At 47.8% G+C, this 21,859-nt stretch overlaps 1 protein-coding gene across 5 annotated transcripts; it reads right to left on the bottom strand.

The window, feature by feature from the left end:
- Positions 1-20,565, bottom strand: LOC120917935. 5 transcript variants are annotated; one of them, XM_040329560.1, is made up of 8 exons: positions 20,406-20,565; positions 11,709-11,744; positions 9,798-10,046; positions 5,311-5,391; positions 3,761-3,853; positions 3,274-3,357; positions 1,414-1,453; positions 1-220 (listed from the first exon to the last, which is right to left on the bottom strand). In XM_040329560.1, the coding sequence occupies exons 2-8, from the start codon at positions 11,709-11,711 to the stop codon at positions 66-68; spliced, it is 705 nt and encodes a 234-aa protein (XP_040185494.1). In that variant the 5' UTR covers positions 11,712-11,744; positions 20,406-20,565; the 3' UTR covers positions 1-65. The 5 variants fall into 5 exon arrangements, with proteins under 5 accessions (XP_040185494.1, XP_040185493.1, XP_040185497.1 ...); XM_040329559.1 differs by lacking the exon at positions 20,406-20,565 and adding an exon at positions 13,770-13,893; XM_040329563.1 differs by lacking the exon at positions 20,406-20,565 and adding an exon at positions 13,770-13,893 and having other exon boundaries at positions 9,852-10,046.
- Between the last annotated feature and the right edge of the window lie 1,294 nt (positions 20,566-21,859).

Genomic DNA, 21,859 nt, shown 5'->3' with positions numbered 1-21,859 from the left:
CTTAATGGGAAGAAATTCCAGTCTTTGGTTTTATTGTAAGCATTGCACAGTAATAAAAAAAAAAATCAGGATTGTTTCCCAACTTCTGCCTTCTTCTTCAGGACATCTACAGCGGGTTTCTTCTCGGAGGTGGCCACCGGTGCAGCATCAGGCGGGTTCTTCGTCTTCTGAGGGTCTTTGGTTTCATTCAGCACTTCCTCTTTGAAACCAAAACCGACGTCTACATAAAAAAAATAAAGAGCACACGTTATAAATTGCAAAGTATTACAATTCCAGAGACAAAGCGCAACATGCCCAAAACGAGTCATTTCCAAAACGATCATTTCCGCTCACTTTGCTCTCTCCTCCTGTCCCCCTTAACTGGTTGCCGACCAGCCGCCGTCGTTTTACGGCAGCAGGTCGTCTCCCCTGCGCGAGAGCACGTAATATAACGTTGGCTCTCGAAGCGGCCACTAGGGGCGCGCGCGCGCCCCCCGTTCGCCCTACTGACACCCGTGTGCGTGCACGGCGGGCGCGATCGCCGCAGGGGACACGCGATCGCTCGTTACAGAGCGAGGATCGGGAGCTGTGTGTGTGTAAACGTACAGCTCCCGGTCCTGTCAGGGAAGAAATGCTGATCCTCTGTTCATACAATGTATGAACAGCGAACAGTCATTTCCCCTAGTGAGGCCACCCCCCCTACAGTTAGAACACACCCAGGGAACATACTTAACCCCTTCCCCGCCCCCTAGTGTTAACCCCTTCACTGCCAGTGGCATTTTTATAGCACTGATCGCTATAAAAATGCCAATGGTCCCAAAAATGTGTCAAAAGTGTCCAAAGTGTCCGCCGTATTGTCGCAGTAACGATAAAAATCGCTGATCGCCGCCATTACTAGTAAAAAAAAAATATTAATAAAAATGCCATAAAAATACCCCCTATTTTGTAAACGCTATAACTTTTGCGCAAACCAAATAAACGCTTATTGCGATTTTTTTTTTTACGAAAAATATGTAGAAGAATACGTATCGGCCTTAACTGAGGAAAAAAATCGTTTTTTTTATATATTTTTGTAGGGATATTTATTATATCAAAAAGTAAAAAATATTCATTTTTTTTCTTCAAAATTGTCGCTCTATTTTTGTTTATAGCGCAAAAAAACTAAAAACCGCAGAGGTGATCAAATACCACCAAAAGAAAGCTCTATTTGTGGGAAGAAAAGGACGCAAATTTCGTTTTGGTACAACATTGCATGACCGCGCAATTACCAGTTAAAGCAGCGCAGTGCCAAATTGTAAAAACACCTCTGGGCATTTAGCTGCATATTGGTCCGGGGCTTAAGTGGTTAAAGGACTGACAGTGACGCGTTTTACCCATAAAAACTGACCAGCTTCTAGTAATAAAGACATTTTCGTTGTATAATGTGGTACTCACCAAACAAGCATGGAGGAGAGTGCGGAGCATCCGGCGCTGCCTGTGATAAAAAAAAGACAAAACAGGATATTTCTCAATATCTAATAATATTTCCTTATCTAATCTTCAACTTCTATTAACATTTCACCTCCTGCCTGCTGATCCTATCAGGGGGCCCGAGGTGTGCAGTCATTACCCATTGGTTGTCCATGTATTTTAATGGATTCCCATTGGTTGTCCATGTATTTTAATGGATTCCCATTGGTTGTCCATGTATTTTAATGGATTCCCATTGGTTGTCCATGTATTTCAATGGATTCCCATTGGTTGTCCATGTATTTCAATGGATTCCCATTGGTTGTCCATGTATTTCAATGGATTCCCATTGGTTGTCCATGTATTTCAATGGATTCCCATTGGTTGTCCATGTATTTTAATGGATTCCCATTGGTTGTCCATGTATTTCAATGGATTCCCATTGGTTGTCCATGTATTTTAATGGATTCCCATTGGTTGTCCATGTATTTTAATGGATTCCTATTGGTTGTCCATGTATTTCAATGGATTCCCATTGGTTGTCCATGTATTTTAATGGATTCCCATTGGTTGTCCATGTATTTTAATGGATTCCCATTGGTTGTCCATGTATTTTAATGGATTCCCATTGGTTGTCCATGTATTTTAATGGATTCCTATTGGTTGTCCATGTATTTCAATGGATTCCCATTGGTTGCCCATGTATTTTAATGGATTCCCATTGATTGCCCATGTATTTTAATGGATTCCCATTGGTTGCCCATGTATTTTAATGGATTCCCATTGATTGCCCATGTATTTTAATGGATTCCCATTGGTTGCCCATGTATTTTAATGGATTCCCATTGGTTGTCCATGTATTTTAATGGATTCCCATTGGTTGCCCATGTATTTTAATGGATTCCTATTGGTTGTCCATGTATTTCAATGGATTCCCATTGGTTGTCCATGTATTTTAATGGATTCCCATTGGTTGTCCATGTATTTTAATGGATTCCCATTGGTTGTCCATGTATTTTAATGGATTCCCATTGGTTGTCCATGTATTTAAATGGATTCCCATTGGTTGCCCATGTATTTTAATGGATTCCCATTGATTGCCCATGTATTTTAATGGATTCCCATTGGTTGCCCATGTATTTTAATGGATTCCCATTGGTTGCCCATGTACTATACCAATGTTCTGTTTTCCCCCCAAGCCTTGTAGTAGTTGCTCCTTTGCTGCCCATTGTATTGTAGGAGTTGTAAAGATATTACAGTGCCTTGAAAAAGTATTCATACCCCCTTGAAATTTCCCAAATTTTTTCACATTACAACCAAAAAAACGTAAATGTATTTTATTGGGATTTTATGTGAGAGACCAACACAAAAGTGTCACATAATTGTAAAGTGGAAGGAAAATGATAAATGGTTTTCTATTTTATTTTACAAATAAATATGTGAAAAGTGTGGGGGGGGGGCATTTGTATGGCGCCCCCCGGAGTCAATACTTTGTAGAACCCCCTTTCTCTACAAGTCTTTTTGGGGGTGTCTCTACCAGCTTTGCACATCTAGAGAGGTTTGTAAACCTCGTGTGACTCCTGTCTGCTCCACCAGGGGGCCTCGAGTCAGAGGTGTAAGAGAGGCCGTCCTCTGCATATCAGGCTCTACCGTCAGGTCAGTGACACACCTCTTGGTGCCCGGCCCGCCCTCCAGGAATCTCAGGCTCGCTGCTTGCTAAAGGTGTGATCACATGACACAAGGGGTGGAGCTTGTACAAGCGTGTGTCTTCATTCAGATTTGTCTAGCGCTTGCGTACTGGCTACATAAGGTCTCGCCTGAACTAAATCATCGTACAGAACTTACCGTTATGTTTGCTGGAGGTTCCTGACAGGTAGGCGACTCGATGCTTAAATCTTTCATGATTTTATCCACATTTGGAAACTCCCCCTGAAATAAAAATGATACAAAGTTCTAGAGGATAGACAAAAACTAGCAGCTGCAGCATAGACAATTTTATTTGGCCATCATGTCTAGTTTTAGCCCATTCCCATTCCCCCAAACTTCTGGGTGGCGTCTAAAGTTACAGGGGGTGGGGCTTTACTGAAGCAAGGGCTGGACCTGATTAAGATACCTTTCTTCATTAGCTTTACTGGGACACTTTACACAAAAATCCACCTAAAACTGATGTTTCCACCCAGAGCCACCAACCCAACATATACTGTGTAATTTTACACAATCTGGGGGGCAAATGCCTACCTGACCCTCAGCCCAGTACCCTCCCCCCCACATTGAGCCTTTATGCCATCTTGATGTGTGGAGCCAAGTTCAATGCAATACATTTTGGACTTACTGATGTTTCACAACAAGGAAATCCCACATCTTCGCCGGGTCTTCCAAAAAAGCCTTCAAAGCCAAGTCCACCGGGCTTCACTGAAGTATCAGTCTGGTAAGAGTAAAGAAAATCATTCTGAAGATATTGGGAGGTAAGACGCTAACACATGGAGAAATGCTGGTAGATATTAGAAGAAGGGGGAAGTGCCATTAAAGAAAGGAACTTACCTGGAATGGGGCGAAATGACAGGTGTACTTGTTAGATTGTATGAAGAGTTAACCGTTCTTTGGGCCAGTCAGGTTATCCCTTTCATGTTTCTAGTGCAATATTAGAGAACCCTTATTGTACATCACTACAGCTTATTAAGGACCTTGACCTTCTGGGGGATGTGTGCCTATCCTTCTCTCTCCAATCTCAGATTCCGAGACGTGTTAGGTCTTATTTTCAGCAGGAACGCGGGGGGAACGCATTTCCGGCACCTCTAGCTCTGAATTCATGTAGTGGCAAGGGGTGCTGGAGTGTACTGGAGGGTCTATTGATGCTGGCTGCTGGGGGATCTACTGTTGCTGGAGGGGAATCTATTTTTTTCAGTGGAAGGGTCTATTGTTGCTGGGGAGGTCAGTTGTCGCTGGTGGGGGCTCTATTGTTGCTGGGGGGCTACTGTGAGACAATTGTTGCTGGGAGACATCTATTGTGGAGGGAGGGGTCTATTGTTGCTACCTGCTCAGTCTAATATTGCTGGGGGTGCTCCATTGGTGCTGGCTACAGGGGATCTATTTGACTTTCTATCATTGACAAATTAAATACAAATTACTTAGCACCACAAATGGATACTTGGTTCTGTATCCATTACTGAGAGGTGGGTAGGCGTTGAAACTAAGCAATGGTGCTCGGAGGTGGGTAGGGGGTGGACACAAGAGGTGACTTGGAAGGAGGGAGTTCCTGCCCCTATTGTCTGAGAGAAAAAGCCCTGTAAATACCTATCCTTTGGTTTACAGAAATTACCTTCTAGTATTTCTTTATAGGTTTGTAGCACCCTCCTGGATAGGTTTCTGGAAAGGATAGGTCATTTTAGTTTTTTGGCTGCCCTGTAATCAGCGGAGCCGTTTTGTGATTGCTTTGGTCTGTTCTAGGCTTCACTGGCTGTGGGTTTGACTGCTCTTCCCTGCCTTCTAGAGAATTCTAGAATGTAGTAAAGTGAAAGAGGCAGACCCAAAGCCTGAATATTTATGTTGTCTCGGGCCAGTCCCTGATGGAGGGTGCCCAGTAGGTGGCCGAGGAGTGCATAAAGAGTCTGGGGTCTGAGGTAGCCCTGTTCTTGTACAGGAGTGGAAGTTCCCAGCCTCAAGGGATGCTGCCATTCTGGGCAGTCCAGCTGTACTTGTCTACATGTGCTCATCGAGGTCCCAGCTATGTTAAGAGCTGAGGGGCCCGTTATGCTGAAACTTACTGGAACTGATTACGGGATTTCACTGAGGATCTGGTCTGGACTATCAGGGAGAAGGAAGAATTAGGGAGAAAGAAGTTCAACATTTTGTGGGCCAATATCCTCCATCTGTGATACTTACTGGACTGCCTTCTGGAATCTCATTTGGGATAGTTGATTCAATGCCCAAGTCTTTCATTATTTGTCCCACATTTGGAAGGGCCTGCAAAAGATTGCAAAGGAAATCCTTTGAGGACGGCAAATTTGAGAAAAATGTATCTGAAATATCCTTTTTTTTATTTATAAAAGTGGGACAATGACTGTGCAGGGATCACTTGTGGCTTAAAGTAAGCCTGTAATGGACTGCCATTGCTGACCTCCTTCTGAAAATGCTAGCTGCCTGCTTCTTACCTCTGTTTTGTGTTGATCAGATTTTCACGCTGTTGTCAATAAAGTGCTCCTAAAGTATCTTCAGTAAAGTGCTCCTAAAGTATCTTCAGTAAAGTGCTCCTAAAGTATCTTCAGTAAAGTGCTCCTAAAGTATCTTCAGTAAAGTGCTCCTAAAGTATCTTCAGTAAAGTGCTCCTAAAGTATCTTCAGTAAAGTGCTCCTAAAGTATCTTCAGTAAAGTGCTCCTAAAGTATCTTCAGTAAAATGCTCCTAAAGTATCTTCAGTAAAATGCTCCTAAAGTATCTTCAGTAAAGTGCTCCTAAAGTATAATAATTGTCAGTGTTTTTGCCAGATTTATGTATCTGTCAAAATAGGAATCTGTTGAAGGCCGTCATTGAGGTTGGAGTGTCCATACTGGATATTCCTTCCTCAGTGCTCTGTGTTCAACACACAAACAGGAACATAGCTGAGGAGTTTTGTAGTAGGGTGGGTGAAGCCTAATTGGGAATCAAAAGACTAGTTCACCATCGGGTACATCTTGCCTGATTGACAGTTCATAGCAGTCTTGGGTTGAGTCAGGCTGAAGCCGTCTTTGTTGATTCACCTTTCTGGCCGGGTTGGTGTGTGGTGGTGTTTTTCCCTTTCCAATATAGGTGGACTCATAGTCACTATTCAGTGCAATAGTGGCATTTAAATCCACCCACCGCCACCATCCGCTGTCAATCAAGGTGGACCTGATGGGGAACTAGTCTCTCAATTCCCCATCAGGCTCCACCCACCCAGTGGGCGCTTTGGTTGTGGGGAATAGTTCCCCATCAGTTCTGCCTCTCCTGTGACTCATGTCATATCCCAAATATAAATGTTACCATATTTGGGTAATGACATTCCCACTATCCCAGCCCCCCTTGTTTACATGTAGCTGTTGGCTGGGAAATCTCCTGGGGCGTACTAAGTGGGGGGCGAAGGGGGTGGGCCGCCCTAGGTGTCACTGGGGATGTGTCAGGCTGATGCCCCTCCCCTCCGCGACTGAATCAGAGACAGCAGGCGGGTTTAGGTGTCGGAGCTGAGCTTAGTTACCGCCAGTTTCCAAAACCGCAAACTGGCGGTAACTCTTTAAGAAACGGTCACAGTCATAGCAACAGGTTCTTAAAGTAGCAATAGTTAGTACTACTTGAATTTGTCACACATGTCGGTAATGCTACTGAAACTGGCTGAAATGCTTGCCCAAATTAGGCACAGGTGGTTTTAAAGAGAGCTACTGCCAGAAAACTGAGGTTAGTGCTTTACCGAAAACCTCAGAACATCGTCAAATAAATACATAAAGTCCTCAAGGTGTTCTTTCTACACTTTACTCCACATGCTTTCACCTTTTGCTTTCATCTAACTGAATCCAATGAATCCAAATATTTACCCCTTTGTGTTAAATAGGTCAAATGTGCTTATTATATAAGTGCCGGTTCACACTACAGCGACTTGGGATCCAACTTGTCAGACCTCAAGTTGCCCCAAATCGCTGGACATAAGAAATTCCATTGAAGTGAATGGGAGCCAACTTAATGTACACTACTGAAGTCGCTCCGACTTCAGAAAAGGTTCCAGTACTACTTCAAGGCAACTTCAAGCCGACTAGTAACCATAGATTTCAATGGAAGTTGACTCCTTCTCTTAATTGATGTGATTTGGATCCGACATTACAGGAAGATTACCCGGAAATTACCCAGGAATTCCTTAAAGTTGCCTCACAAAATTGTGCCGACTTTCATGTCGCTGTAGTGTGAACCGGCACTAAGTCTTCACTCCATAAAGATCACCTTCTGCAGCCCATAGGTGTTTCATAAGAAAGACAAATCTTCATAGCATGCTCAATTTAGGATGATGCCTATACGATTTCCACCTAGGCTTAGATGTATCAAAGTGCTCCTACAAAGAACTGGAGTTGTTTTCCCTCCACTACTGGTTTCCAACTATCAGGACTGGTTTAAATGGGGCTAAAGGCTGAGTTATTTGGAACGCCACATCAAAGCAAGAACACATTGGGCCACTTGCCTCCTGGTTCTACCTATCCAATAGCTGGAAGGAAACCCCTAACCCTAAAATTAAACTTGTATACTGAACCATTTTGATGTGCAGACCTGTACACAAGCCTATAGGTTTGGACTCACAGAAGATTGGAGGCTACTTCGAACTTCACACCTTGGGAAGAACACATCCATACATCAAGTCTCTTGGCTCTTGGTTCTACCTATCCAATAGCTGGAAGGAAACACTTAACCCTAAAATTAAACTTGTTTGTTGAACCATTTTGATGTACAGACCCGTACACAACCCCATAGGTTTGGATTCACGGAAGACTAGAGGCTACTTCGAACTTTACACCTTGGGAAGAGCTCACCCAAACATCAAGTCTCTTGGCTCCATAGGTTTGTATTCACAGATGACAGGAGGCTGAATTATTTGGAAGTCCACATCAAAGCAAGAACACATTGATACATCAAGTCTCTTGCCTCCTGGTTCTACCTATCCAATAGCTGGAAGGAAAACGCCTAACCCTAAAATTAAACTTGTATACTGAACCATTTTGATGTGCAGTCCTGTACAGAACCCCATAGGTTTAGCCTCACAGATGACTGGAGGCTACTTCGAACTTCACACCTTGCAAAGAACACATCCATACATCAAGTCTCTTGGCTCTTGGTTCTACCTATCCAATAGCTGGAAGGAAAGACCTAACCCTTTCCTACTGTATCTATGTAGTGAACCATTTTGATGTGCAGACCCGTACACAACCCCATAGGTTTGGATTCACAGAAGACTGGAGGCTACTTCGAACTTTACACATTGGGAAGAACTCACCCAAACATCAAGTCTCTTGGCTCCATAGGTTTGGATTCACAGATGACAGGAGGCTGAGTTATTTGGAACTCCACATCAAAGCAAGAACACATTGATACATCAAGTCTCTTGCCTCCTGGTTATACCTATTCAATAGCTGGAACGAAATGCCTAACCCTAAAATTAAACTTGTATACTGAACCATTTTGATGTGCAGACCTGTACATAAGCCTATAGGTTTGGAGTCACAGAAGACTGGAAGCTACTTCGAACTTCACACCTTGCGAAGAACACAGCCATACATCAAGTCTCTTGGCTCTTGGTTCTACCTATCCAATAGCTGGAAGGAAACACCTAACCCTTTCCTAATATATTTATGTAGTGAACCATTTTGATGTGCAGACCCGTACACAACCCCATAGGTTTGGATTCACAGATGACTGAAGGCTGAATTATTTGGAACTCCACATCAAAGCAAGAACACATTGATACATCAAGTCTCTTGGCTCTTGGTTCTACCTATCCAATAGCTGGAAGGAAAACGCCTAACCCTAAAATTAAACTTGTATACTGAACCATTTTGATGTGCAGTCCTGTACACAACCCCATAGGTTTGGCCTCACAGATGACTGGAGGCTACTTCGAACTTCACACCTTGCGAAGAACACATCCATACATCAAGTCTCTTGGCTCTTGGTTCTACCTATCCAATAGCTGGAAGGAAAAACCTAACCCTTTCCTACTGTATCTATGTAGTGAACCATTTTGATGTGCAGAACCCTACACAACCCCATAGGTTTGGATTCACAGAAGACTGGAGGCTAATTCGAACTTTACACCTTTGGAAGAACTCCTCCAAACATCAAGTCTCTAGGCTCCATATGTTTGGATTCACAGTTGACTGAAGGCTGAGTTATTTGGAACTCCACATCAAAGCAAGAACACATTGATACATCAAGTCTCTTGCCTCCTGGTTATGCCTATTCAATAGCTGGAAGGAAACGCCTAACCCTAAAATTAAACTTGTATACTGAACCATTTTGATGTGCAGACCTGTACTCAACCCAATAGGTTTGAATTCCCAATGACTGGAGGCTACTTCGAACTTCACACCTTGCGAAGAACACATCCATACATCAAGTCTCTTGGCTCTTGGTTCTACCTATCCAATAGCTGGAAGGAAAAATCTAACCCTAAAATTAAACTTGTTTGTTGAACCATTTTGATGTGCAGACCCGTAGACATAGGTTTGGACTCACAGAAGACTGGAAGCTACGCCTTGGGAAGAACACATTGATACATCAAGTCTCTTGCCTCCTGGTTGTACCTATCCAATAGCTGGAAGGAAACACCGAACACTTTCCCATTATATCTATGGAGTGAACCATTTTGATGTGCAGACTCACAGATGTTTCAGGATAAGGCAGATTCACAGATGTTTCAGGATAAGGCAGATTCATAGATGTTTCAGGATAAGGCAGATTCATAGATGTTTCAGGATAAGGCAGACTCATAGATGTTCCAGGATAAGGCAGATTCACAGATGTTTCAGGATAAGGCAGATTGACAGATGCTTTAGGATAAGGCAATCGCGCATCTTCACTAGGACTTCCTTCTGAGCCTTCAACCTCAACAGTCTTCCCCGACATAGCAGCCTGATAATAGAAAATTAAATCAGACTGAGAAGACTGGACAGTACATGGCGGTTATTATTGGTTGTTATGTTCTCCGGTTCCAGCCCAAAACCCTTGTCATGTTTCACATGCTTTGTGATATGCCTTTAAATGTTATATGTATAATTCTGTCCCTGGTTCCTCCCCTTCCTGTATAGTTTGCCCCACCCTTTGTTCATTTTCCCAGTAATGCATCTCAGCACATGTCTGGACTGGATCACATTATGATCTTTTGACCTATCCGGTGTTCATTGTTGTAAGATCCCCACAGTTTATGGATTAAACTTCACAAGATCAACAAGGTGTCGTCTGGATCGAGTCACTGTCTGTTTATCCAAATAAGATTGGGGTTACCGACATCTCAACACAACTAACTGTAAGTTACGGAGATCACACTTTCAATGCTTAGATTGGAGAGACAGAACAACCCTTATCACCCTTTTAGTGTCCTTTACCTGGGAGAACCTGGGGGGCAGCACAGCTTCTGTATCATGAAACTGCTGTGATTGGCTCTCACAGGGAGTCGGATGTCTCTGGCTCCCAATCCAAAGGCTTCTCTACAGGGCCTGGGATAAGGGGTGGGCAGGAGTGACGGCTGCCCTGGGCACTGTGGCATCATGTGAGCTGGGGAGGGGCACCACAAGGAGATTGGGGGGAGAGGGGGATTTATGTTGGGAGGGGGAATTTCGGGGTCAGCAAAGGATAAGGATTGTTCTAGAAGGGGAAATTTGGGGAGGTATGCTAGTGTTGATTTGTTTTGGGAAGGGGGATGGGGAAGAGGATTTAGGCTAAGAGGGGGGATTTGGATGGTTTGTGTTATAAAAGTATAATGGTAGGGGGGAATGTTTTTGTTGGGGGGGGGGGGATTGGATTGGAGGGGATTTGTTCTAGGAGGGGAAATGTGTTAGGGGGGGGGGATTTGTGCTAGGATTGGGGGAGGGGAATTTGTACTGGAAGCAGGGGATTTGAAGCGAGGAGAGGATTTGTGCTTAGGGGGTTGATATTTTTGTTGGGGGGAGGGGGGGGAATTTGTGCTGGGGAAAATGGGAAGAGAGAGGATTTGACCTGAGGAGAATGAGGGGCAAATATTTGTGCTGGGAGAAGTGGGAATTTATGGGGGGTGAGCATGCAGATTAATGGTTGTTTTTTTTGGGGGGGAGGCCGGGATTTTTTGCTGACACATAATGCTCATACATCTTGGGGGGGGGGGGGGGGGATGGGGACACTTTATGGCATGTTCACCCCGGGCTCTAGATTTTTTTTTTTTTTTTTTTTTTAAAGGTAAATTTTTATTTTGAAATTTTTGTACATACAAAACAGACAATACAACAAACACACATCCTAGGCGAACATCGCCCGGTACATCATTTTACACCCCGGGCTCTAGATGACCTTGTATAGACAACATTTTAGGCACCTGCTAGGACTGATCTAGTGAATCCATAGGAAACCCAAATAGTCTCCAGAGTTTTTGCATTTGCTGATGATAATATTAGCTACCTACAATGTTTTACTTTGATCTATTAGTTCCTAATCTATTGTATTGAATGATAGCAGATAATTTATAACCTTTCTGTACTATTTAAAAAAAAAACACACAATACATAGATATATTTCCTTTCCAGGCCACCCGTATATACGCACCATAAGTGGGAGGAGTCAGTCAACACTCAGTATTACCTACAGAAATAAAAGAGAATACAGAAAGAATTACTATTCGGCAATCACCTCTTTGATGTAACTGATTAGTATTAGTATACAGTATATACATCATTTTGAGGAGGGCTGCCCTGTAGCAGTGTATCTGCCATGGGGTGGTCCTTAAAGGGTTGCAAAGGTTCATGTGTTTACCTTAATGCATTCTATGCATTAAGGTGAAAAAACATCCAAGGATTAGCGGGCCCCAAAGCCCCCCCCCCACACTTTACGTACCTGACCCCTCGAAAGTCCCGCAACCTTAACTATGGCACACTTATAGCCCCCACTCTTCCTCTACAAGTGTGCAAAGTTTGTTGTCCGGTGGGACCTATGGCCGGGGAGCACCGTTTTTTCAAAGTTGGGCACCTCTTCCATAGACTCCCATGTTAAAAGGTAATTTCTCTGGTAAATTTGGGGACCTGGTACCAGCCGGTCGTAGGTCCCCTGGACCCGAAACTTGGCACAGATGTAGCTCCAGTTCTCCTCTATAAGTATACAAAGTTTTCTGTCTGAAAGACCTACAGCCAGGGAGCACCGATTTTTCAAAGTCGGGCACCCCTTCCATAGACTCCTATGTTAAAAGGTAATTTCTCTGGTAAATTTGGGGACCTGGTACCAGCCGGCCGTAGGTCCCCTGGACCCGAAACTTGGCACAGATGTAGCCCCAGTTCTCCTCTATAAGTATACAAAGTTTTCTGTCTGGAAGACCTACGGCCGGGGAGCACCGATTTTTCAAAGTCGGGCACCCCTTCCATAGACTCCCATATTAACCGGTAATTTCTCCGGTAATTTTGGGGACCCAGTACCAGCCGGTCGTAGGTCCCCTGGACCCGAAACTTGGCACACATGTAGCCCCAGTTCACCTCTACACGTGTGCAAAGTTTTCTGTCTAGGGGACCTACGTCCTGGGGAACACCGATTTTTCAAACCCGGGCACCCCTTCTATATACTCCCATGTTAAACGCAATTGTAGTCATGGACACGGTGAGGCATGGGCACAGTGAGGCATGGGCACGGTGAGGCATGGACGCGGTGAGGCATGGACACGGTGAGGCATGGGCACGGTGAGGCATGGGCACGGTGAGGCATGGGCACGGTGAGGCATGGGCACGGTGAGGCATGGGCACGGTGAGGCATGGGCACGGTGAGGCATGGGCACAGTGAGGCATGGGCACAGTGAGGCATGGGCACAGGGAGGCATGGGCACGGTGAGGCATGGAATACTAACCTGCTGCTAACAAAGCAATGCATTAAAAAGGGGATCTTTGGATAAGCTCGATATTTTTGTACCTTTACTACATCTGTACATTTGTACTGCTGTTTTGTTTTTATTGACATACAAAATAAAAACTGTTATGTATAAAAAAAAAAAAGAAGGGGGATCAACTCCGGAGATAAAATGATATTTCCCCCGCTCTACAAGACTCTGGTCCGGACGCACCTGGAGTATGCCGTCCAGTTCTGGGCACCAGTCCTCAGGAAGGATGTACTGGAAATGGAGCGACTACAAAGAAGGGCAACAAAGCTAATAAAGGGTCCAGAGGATATTAGTGATGAGGAAAGGTTGTGAGCTCTGAACTTATTCTCTCTGGAGAAGAGACGCTTGAGAGGGGAGATGATTTCAATGTACAAATACCGGACTGGTGACCCCACAATAGGGAGAAAGCTTTTCCGCGGAAGGGAGTTAAACAAGACCCGTGGCCACTCAGAAGAAAAGTGGTTTAACCTTAAACTGCGTAGAGGGTTCTTTACTGTAAGAGCGGCAAGAATGTGGAATTCCCTTCCACAGGCGGTGGTCTCAGCGGGGGAGGGGCATGGATAGTTTCAAGAAACTATAAGATAATCACCTGAATGACCACAACATACAGGGATATACAATGTAATGCTGACATATAATCACACACAGAGGGGGGGACTTGATGGACTTTTCCACCTCACCTTCTATGTAACCGTGTCCCAGGACTGCCCGGGTAGCTTGACCAGTACGGAATAAGAAAAAGGACTTACCTGACCCGAGTCCAGAGAGAAGAAGAGTGAGAATGGCCCCGGGGATCGTCTATCAGGATGTGGTCATATGTTGGAAAGGTAACTCTATCTGGCTCATGTAGTTTATGTGTTATTCATGAGCTCCCTTTATTGTGGACGGGCGGACAGATGGAATCATGAAAAAAACATGCGGAGCCAAAAAAAAAAAAAAAGAATATTTAACGAGATAAGAATAGAATAGTACTGAAAAAAAAAAAAATATAACAAAACTATAAAGTGATCTCGGCTTCCTTTACAGCTTTGTGTTATTTTTTGTGTAAAATTCGATATAATATTCAAGCAGCTTTGGGCTGCTTTTGCTAATTTCCACGTCTCATAACTTGCTTCTGAGCATGCGCGCTGTTTTTCCCCCCCTCGTTAGATTGAACACACGACCTTTTTTCACGACGTGAAAAAGAACGATGTAAAAAAAGAAAAAAAGTTATTTTACCTTCATACCTTCTATGCATGAAGGTAAAAACACCGGCCCAGATTCAAGAAGCACTTGCGCCCGCGCAACCATAGGTTGCGCGGCGCAAGGGCTTACTTGCTCCGGTGTAACGAGTGCTCCTGATTCAGGAACCTCGTTACACCGACTGCAGCCTAGGATATGACAGACATAAGCCTCCTTATGCCTTCACATCCCAGGCTGCATTCTTGCGTTGGCCGCTAGGGGGCGCGGCCATTGTGATCGGCGTATAGTATGCAAATTGCATACTACCACCGATTCACAAAAGTTGCGCGGGCCCTGCGCACGCAAGGTAAGGAGTTTCCGTACGGCGACTTTAGCATAAGGCTGCTCCTGCTAATAGCAGGCGCAACCAATGCTAAAGTATAGCTGCGCTTCCCGCTCGTGAAATTTAAATTTCACGTCGTTTACGTAAGTGAACCGTGAATGGCGCTGGACGCCATTCACGTTCACTTAGAAGCAAATGACGTCCTTGCGACGTCATTTGCCGCAATGCAAGTCGGGAAAGTTTCCCGACGGAGCATGCGCTGTTCGCTCGGCGCGGGAGCGCGCCTAATTTAAATGATTCCCGCCCCCGGCGGGATCATTTACATTAGGCAGCCTTACGCCCGGCTGTTTAGCATATCGCCCGCGCAATTTAGGGAGCAACTGCTCCGTGAATCGCGGGCAAAGCGCAATATTTGCGTGGGCGCAGAGAAAAATTTTTGCTCTTTGCCCACGCAAATATTGCGCGAATCTACCTGAATCTGGGCCACCTTCTGTATGATGAGGTACTGACTAGTTACTGAAAGGTGTTCCTGCTGGGCACTGATTGACACTGTAATGGGCACTAATTGGCACTTTATTGGGCACTGGCAGGGGGTTATGATAGGGCACTGACTGGGCACCGATTGGCAGCTTATTAGTACATTTAATGGGGGCTGTGCTAATAATCAATGTGCTGATTATCAGCACAGACCCCCCCCCCTCTGACAAGGAGAGCCGCCGATCGGCTCTCCCCGTCAGCGCGAACCAAGGAATGTCATTTACCGGTGACTTGTCGGTATGGTTCCCCTATCGAGATGGTTCCTGTAAGGACTGCGCAGGCGCAATCCTTGCCGCTGACAGAGACTCCTTATCACGATTGAAGATGCGGCGTGTCAGACACGGGCGCGCGCCGGCATGTTATCCTGCTGTCTGATCAATATTCCTATCGCACACGTTCCTGGTAGATATTGCGCATAAAAATGGTGGGTGCTGCGGCAATTACCAGTTGGGTCCTGGAAACATCAAACAAGCGTACATATTCGCCAGCACACCATGGATCGACAAATTTCGTCCAGAAAGTTTTAATGAAAAGAGATCACAAAAGGTGCAATATTTTGGAGCCACGCAGGACCCCTTTGTCAGGCGTGTGATGACATGTGATGAGTAACATGCCTGACAAAGGGGTCCTGTGTGGCTCCAAAATGTTGCATCTTTGTGACGTGATCGCTTTCATTAAAACTTTCTGGACGAATTATGTCGATCCATGGTGTGCTGGCGAATATGTACGCTTGTTATCCTGCTGGACGTCATATGACACCCAGTCAGGGTTACAGAACCACTTCCCGGCCGTCATTCTACATACGGCGGGCAGGAAGAGGTTAAACAAAGCTTAATATCACTTAAATGCGAGGTTCAGAACTATCATTCCTGAGTGGGGGAAGCTGTGTTTTTTTCTCCAGGTTCGGAAGTTCTGGATCAGAACATTCAATCCTGTGTCTGGGTTTTGCTGGACGCCTGTGACCTGGCGGACTGCACAAATGTGCAGGGTCATTATATACGCAGGTCTGAGCACAGCTCAGGGGTCAGAGGTGGTCTCATCAAGGTGCCCCAGCCAGAAGCAAAGAGACAGAGGGTCTCATCGAGGGGTCAGAGAGCCCAGCCAGAGGCCAGGAGACAGAGGGTCTCATCAAGGGGTCCCAGCCAGAGGCCAGGAGACAGGGGGTCTCATCAAGGGGTCAGAGGGCCCAGCCAGAGGCTAAGAGACAGAGGGTCTCATCAAGGAGTCAGAGGACCCAGCCAGAGACCAGGAGACAGGGGGTCTCATCAAGGAGTCAGAGGACCCAGCCAGAGACCAGGAGACAGGGGGTCTCATCAAGGTGCCCCAGCCAGAAGCAAAGAGACAGAGGGTCTAATCAAGGGGTCCCAGCCAGAGGACAGGGGGTCTCATCGAGGGGTCAGAGGGCCCAGCCAGAGGCCAGGAGACAGGGGGTCTCATCGAGGGGTCAGAGGGCCCAGCCAGAGGGTCTCATTGAGGGGTCAGAGGGCCGAGCCAGAGGCAAAGAGACAGGGGGGTCTCATCAAGGGGTCAGAGGGCCCAGCCAGAGGCTAAGAGACAGGGGGTCTCATCAAGGGGTCCCAGCCAGAGGCCAGGAGACAGGGGGTCTCATCAAGGAGTCAGAGGACCCAGCCAGAGGCCAGGAGACAGGGGGTCTCATCAAGGAGTCAGAGGACCCAGCCAGAGGCAAAGAGACAGAGGGTCTCATCAAGGAGTCAGAGGACCCAGTCAGAGGCCAGGAGACAGGGGGTCTCATCAAGGAGTCAGAGGACCCAGCCAGAGGCCAGGAGACAGAGGGTCTCATCGAGGGGTCAGAGAGCCCAGCCAGAGGCTAAGAGACAGAGGGTCTTCTCAAGGGGTCAGAGGACCCAGTCAGAGGCCAGGAGACAGGGGGTCTCATCAAGGAGTCAGAGGACCCAGCCAGAGGCCAGGAGACAGAGGGTCTCTTCGAGGGGTCAGAGAGCCCAGCCAGAGGCTAAGAGACAGAGGGTCTTCTCAAGGGGTCAGAGGACCCAGTCAGAGGCCAGGAGACAGGGGGTCTCATCAAGGAGTCAGAGGACCCAGCCAGAGGCCAGGAGACAGAGGGTCTCATCAAGGGGTCAGAGAGGCCAGGAGACAGAGGGTCTCATCAAGGAGTCAGAGGACCCAGACAGAAACCAAGATACAGAGGGTCTCATCAAGGGGTCAGAGGACCCAGCCAGAGGCCAGGAGACAGGGGGTCTCATCAAGGGGTCAGAGGACCCAGCCAGAGGCCAGGAGACAGGGGGTCTCATCAAGGAGTCAGAGGACCCAGCCAGAGGCCAGGAGACAGGGGGTCTCATCAAGGAGTCAGAGGACCCAGCCAGAGGCTAAGAGACAGAGGGTCTCATCAAGGAGTCAGAGGACCCAGCCAGAGGCCAGGAGACAGGGGGTCTCATCAAGGAGTCAGAGGACCCAGCCAGAGGCTAAGAGACAGAGGGTCTCATCAAGGGGTCAGAGGGCCCAGCCAGAGGCCAGGAGACAGGGGGTCTCATCAAGGAGTCAGAGGACCCAGCCAGAGGCCAGGAGACAGGGGGTCTCATCAAGGAGTCAGAGGACCCAGCCAGAGGCCAGGAGACAGGGGGTCTCATCAAGGAGTCAGAGGACCCAGCCAGAGGCCAGGAGACAGGGGGTCTCATCAAGGAGTCAGAGGACCCAGCCAGAGGCCAGGAGACAGAGGGTCTCATCGAGGGGTCAGAGGACCCAGCCAGAGGCCAGGAGACAGAGGGTCTCATCGAGGGGTCAGAGGACCCAGCCAGAGGCCAGGAGACAGAGGGTCTCATCAAGGAGTCAGAGGACCCAGTCAGAGGCCAGGAGACAGAGGGTCTCATCAAGGAGTCAGAGGACCCAGCCAGAGGCCAGGAGACAGGGGGTCTCATCAAGGAGTCAGAGGACCCAGTCAGAGGCCAGGAGACAGAGGGTCTCATCAAGGAGTCAGAGGACCCAGCCAGAGGCCAGGAGACAGGGGGTCTCATCAAGGAGTCAGAGGACCCAGCCAGAGGCCAGGAGACAGGGGGTCTCATCAAGGAGTCAGAGGACCCAGCCAGAGGCCAGGAGACAGGGGGTCTTATCAAGGAGTCAGATGACCCAGCCAGAGGCCAGGAGACAGGGGGTCTCATCAAGGAGTCAGAGGACCCAGCCAGAGGCCAGGAGACAGGGGGTCTCATCAAGGAGTCAGAGGACCCAGCCAGAGGCTAAGAGACAGAGGGTCTCATCAAGGAGTCAGAGGACCCAGTCAGAGGCCAGGAGACAGGGGGTCTCATCAAGGAGTCAGAGGACCCAGCCAGAGGCCAGGAGACAGAGGGTCTCATCGAGGGGTCAGAGAGCCCAGCCAGAGGCCAGGAGACAGAGGGTCACATCAAGTGGTCAGAGGACCCAGACAGAAACCAAGATACAGAGGGTCTCATCAAGGAGTCAGAGGACCCAGTCAGAGGCCAGGAGGCAGAGGGTCTCATCAAGGAGTCAGAGGACCCAGCCAGAGGCCAGGAGACAGAGGGTCTCATCAAGGAGTCAGAGGACCCAGCCAGAGGCCAGGAGACAGGGGGTCTCATCAAGGAGTCAGAGGACCCAGCCAGAGGCCAGGAGACAGGGGGTCTCATCAAGGAGTCAGAGGACCCAGCCAGAGGCCAGGAGACAGAGGGTCTCATCAAGGAGTCAGAGGACCCAGCCATAAGCAAAGAGACAGAGGGTCTCATTGAAAGGTCAGTTGACACAGTAGGTCTGGAATAAGTTGCAATCAGCAGGTGCTTCAGGGGGTAGGTAGAGTACCTGCAGTATGTGGACACCCCCGGCCGCTGCCTCTGCAGTTGGGGGGCAACAACGCTCAACTGTGGGGTTTTACCGTCCCTAAACCTTCAATGTGAATGAGCCTTTAAAGTTATCCTGTCCTCACTCTCTGACCGACAACAATGTATCCTGTCCTCACTCTCTGACCGCCAACAATGTATCCTGTCCTCACTCTCTGACCACCAACAACGTATCCTGTCCTCACTCTCTGACCGACAACAATGTATCCTGTCCTCACTCTCTGACCGACAACAATGTATCCTGTCCTCACTCTCTGACCCCCAACAATGTATCCTGTCCTCACTCTCTGACCACCAACAATGTATCCTGTCCTCACTCTCTGACCACAAACAATGTATCCTGTCCTCACTCTCTGACCCCCAACAATGTATCCTGTCCTCACTCTCTGACCGCCAACAATGTATCCTGCCCTCACTCTCTGACCCCCAACAATGTATCCTGTCCTCACTCTCTGACCCCCAACAATGTATCCTGTCCTCACTCTCTGACCGACAACAATGTATCCTGTCCTCACTCTCTGACCCCCAACAATGTATCCTGTCCTCACTCTCTGACCGACAACAATGTATCCTGTCCTCACTCTCTGACCTCCAACAATGTATCCTGTCCTCACTCTCTGACCACAAACAATGTATCCTGTCCTCACTCTCTGACCCCCAACAATGTATCCTGTCCTCACTCTCTGACCGCCAACAATGTATCCTGCCCTCACTCTCTGACCCCCAACAATGTATCCTGTCCTCACTCTCTGACCCCCAACAATGTATCCTGTCCTCACTCTCTGACCGACAACAATGTATCCTGTCCTCACTCTCTGACCCCCAACAATGTATCCTGTCCTCACTCTCTGACCACCAACAATGTATCCTGTCCTCACTCTCTGACCACCAACAATGTATCCTGTCCTCACTCTCTGACCACAAACAATGTATCCTGTCCTCACTCTCTGACCGACAACAATGTATCCTGTCCTCACTCTCTGACCTCCAACAATGTATCCTGTCCTCACTCTCTGACCACCAACAATGTATCCTGTCCTCACTCTCTGACCCCCAACAATGTATCCTGTCCTCACTCCCTCCCCTAGATCTGCAGTCTCTGACACTCCTCTCCAGCATTACATACACTGAACATTATGTGTGGCTCTTAGGTGATGTCAGGGGCCACATCTGAGCCCCCCTTTAGCTCATAAGTTGACAAACACTGAGTTAGAGTTATAAAAAAGGTGAAAGGTCGGCATTAAATGACAGCAGACATTCGGCCTTGTGTCTTTCAATGTTTTCTCACCTCTGGATTGTCAGATTTTATTTTTGGTTCCGTTAAAGCGAAATCTATGATAACATACAATCAGATTGGAAGGTGTGTAGTCAGCTTTTGACATTTAGGGGGATTACTGGTGCTGAGAAGCCCCCCTGCACCCCCGGAGAGCTGGCAGAGATCCAAGTGTCTGCATGAAACAGCCGACTCAGCTCTGTTTCCAGCCTGTCCCTGCTGCCCAGCATTGAAATGTCATTGTACTTGCCTGCAGCCAATCAGGGAGGGAGCTGTCCTGAGCCCACTGTGTGCTTCTCTCTCTCCGACTCTTTTCCACCACTCTGGATAGACCCGCCCCCCGAGCCTGCAGGCAGAATCACTCAACTTCCTGTCCGGGGACTGAGTCCCATACACAGTGCGACTCATTTCTGATAGGGCCTTCCCCTGGGGAGGGGACTGAGTCCCATACACAGTGCTACTCATTTCCTATCCCTCTTCTGATACGTCCTTCCCCCGGGGAGGGGACTGGGCCAAAATCGTACCTTCCTCTCCGACAAACGTCAAAGTATCAAATATCTGGAGCAAAGGGCGTCCATTGCCCCCCCCCCCCCCCATCCAGAATATTGCCCTTCAACGCCGTTTTCTACCCCCGCTGTACGCAAATGTTTCGCTGAGAGGAGTCACTCCACTTCATGGGAAAAAGGAGCAACTTAGAGAAAAATTATCACATAAACAATTCATACACAACACAGTCATATTGTAACTGAATGTTATTACAAAGTATCTTTCCTTTTCTCTCCCCTCCCCCTCTTCTCTCCTTCTCCTCTCCTCTTTTCTTCTCTCTATCCTCTCTCCCCTCTCTATCCTCTCCTCTCCTCTCCCTCTCCTCTCCCCTCTCTATCCTCTCCCTCTCCTCTCTCTATCCTCTCCTCTCCTCTCCCCTCTCTATCCTCCCTCTCCTCTCCTCTCCCCTCTCTATCCTCTCCTCTCTCTATCCTCTCCTCTCTCTATCCTCTCCCCTCTCTATCCTCTCTCCCCTCTCTATCCTCTCCTCTCTCTATCCTCTCCCCTCTCTATCCTCTCCTCTCTCTATCCTCTCCCCTCTCTATCCTCTCTCCCCTCTCTATCCTCTCCTCTCTCTATCCTCTCCCCTCTCTATCCTCTCCTCTCTCTATCCTCTCCCCTCTCTATCCTCTCCTCTCTCTATCCTCTCCCCTCTCTATCCTCTCTCCCCTCTCTATCCTCTCCTCTCTCTATCCTCCCCTCTCCCTCTCCCCTCTCTATCCTCCCTCTCCTCTCTCTCCCTCTCCTCTCCCCTCTCTATCCTCCCCTCCTCTCCTCTCTCTATCCCCTCTCTATCCTCCTCTCCTCTCTCCTCTCTATCCCCTCTCCCTCTCCTCTTCTCTCTCTATCCCCCCCTCACCCTCTCCTCTCCCTCTACTCTCCTCATCCTCTCCTCTCCCTCTCTATCCTCTCCTCTCCTCTATCCCCCCTCTCCCTCTCCTCCCCCCTCTCTATCCCCTTCTCTCCCTCTCAATCCCCTCCTCTCCCTCTCTATCCTCTCCTCTCCCTCCTCTCCCTCTCTATCCTCTCCTCTCCCTCTCTATCCTCTCCTCTCCCTCTCTATCCTCTCCTCTCCCCTCTCCCTCTCTATCCTCTCCTCTCCCTCCTCTCCCTCTCCCTCTCCTCTCCCTCTCTATCCTCTCCTCTCCCTCTCTATCC

The sequence above is a fragment of the Rana temporaria genome, chromosome 11 (genome assembly GCF_905171775.1).
Source record: "Rana temporaria chromosome 11, aRanTem1.1, whole genome shotgun sequence".
In the NCBI taxonomy this organism is placed as follows: Eukaryota; Metazoa; Chordata; class Amphibia; order Anura; family Ranidae; genus Rana; species Rana temporaria.
Note: the sequence above shows the minus strand (reverse complement) of the source record. Positions and strands in the feature narration are given on the sequence as shown.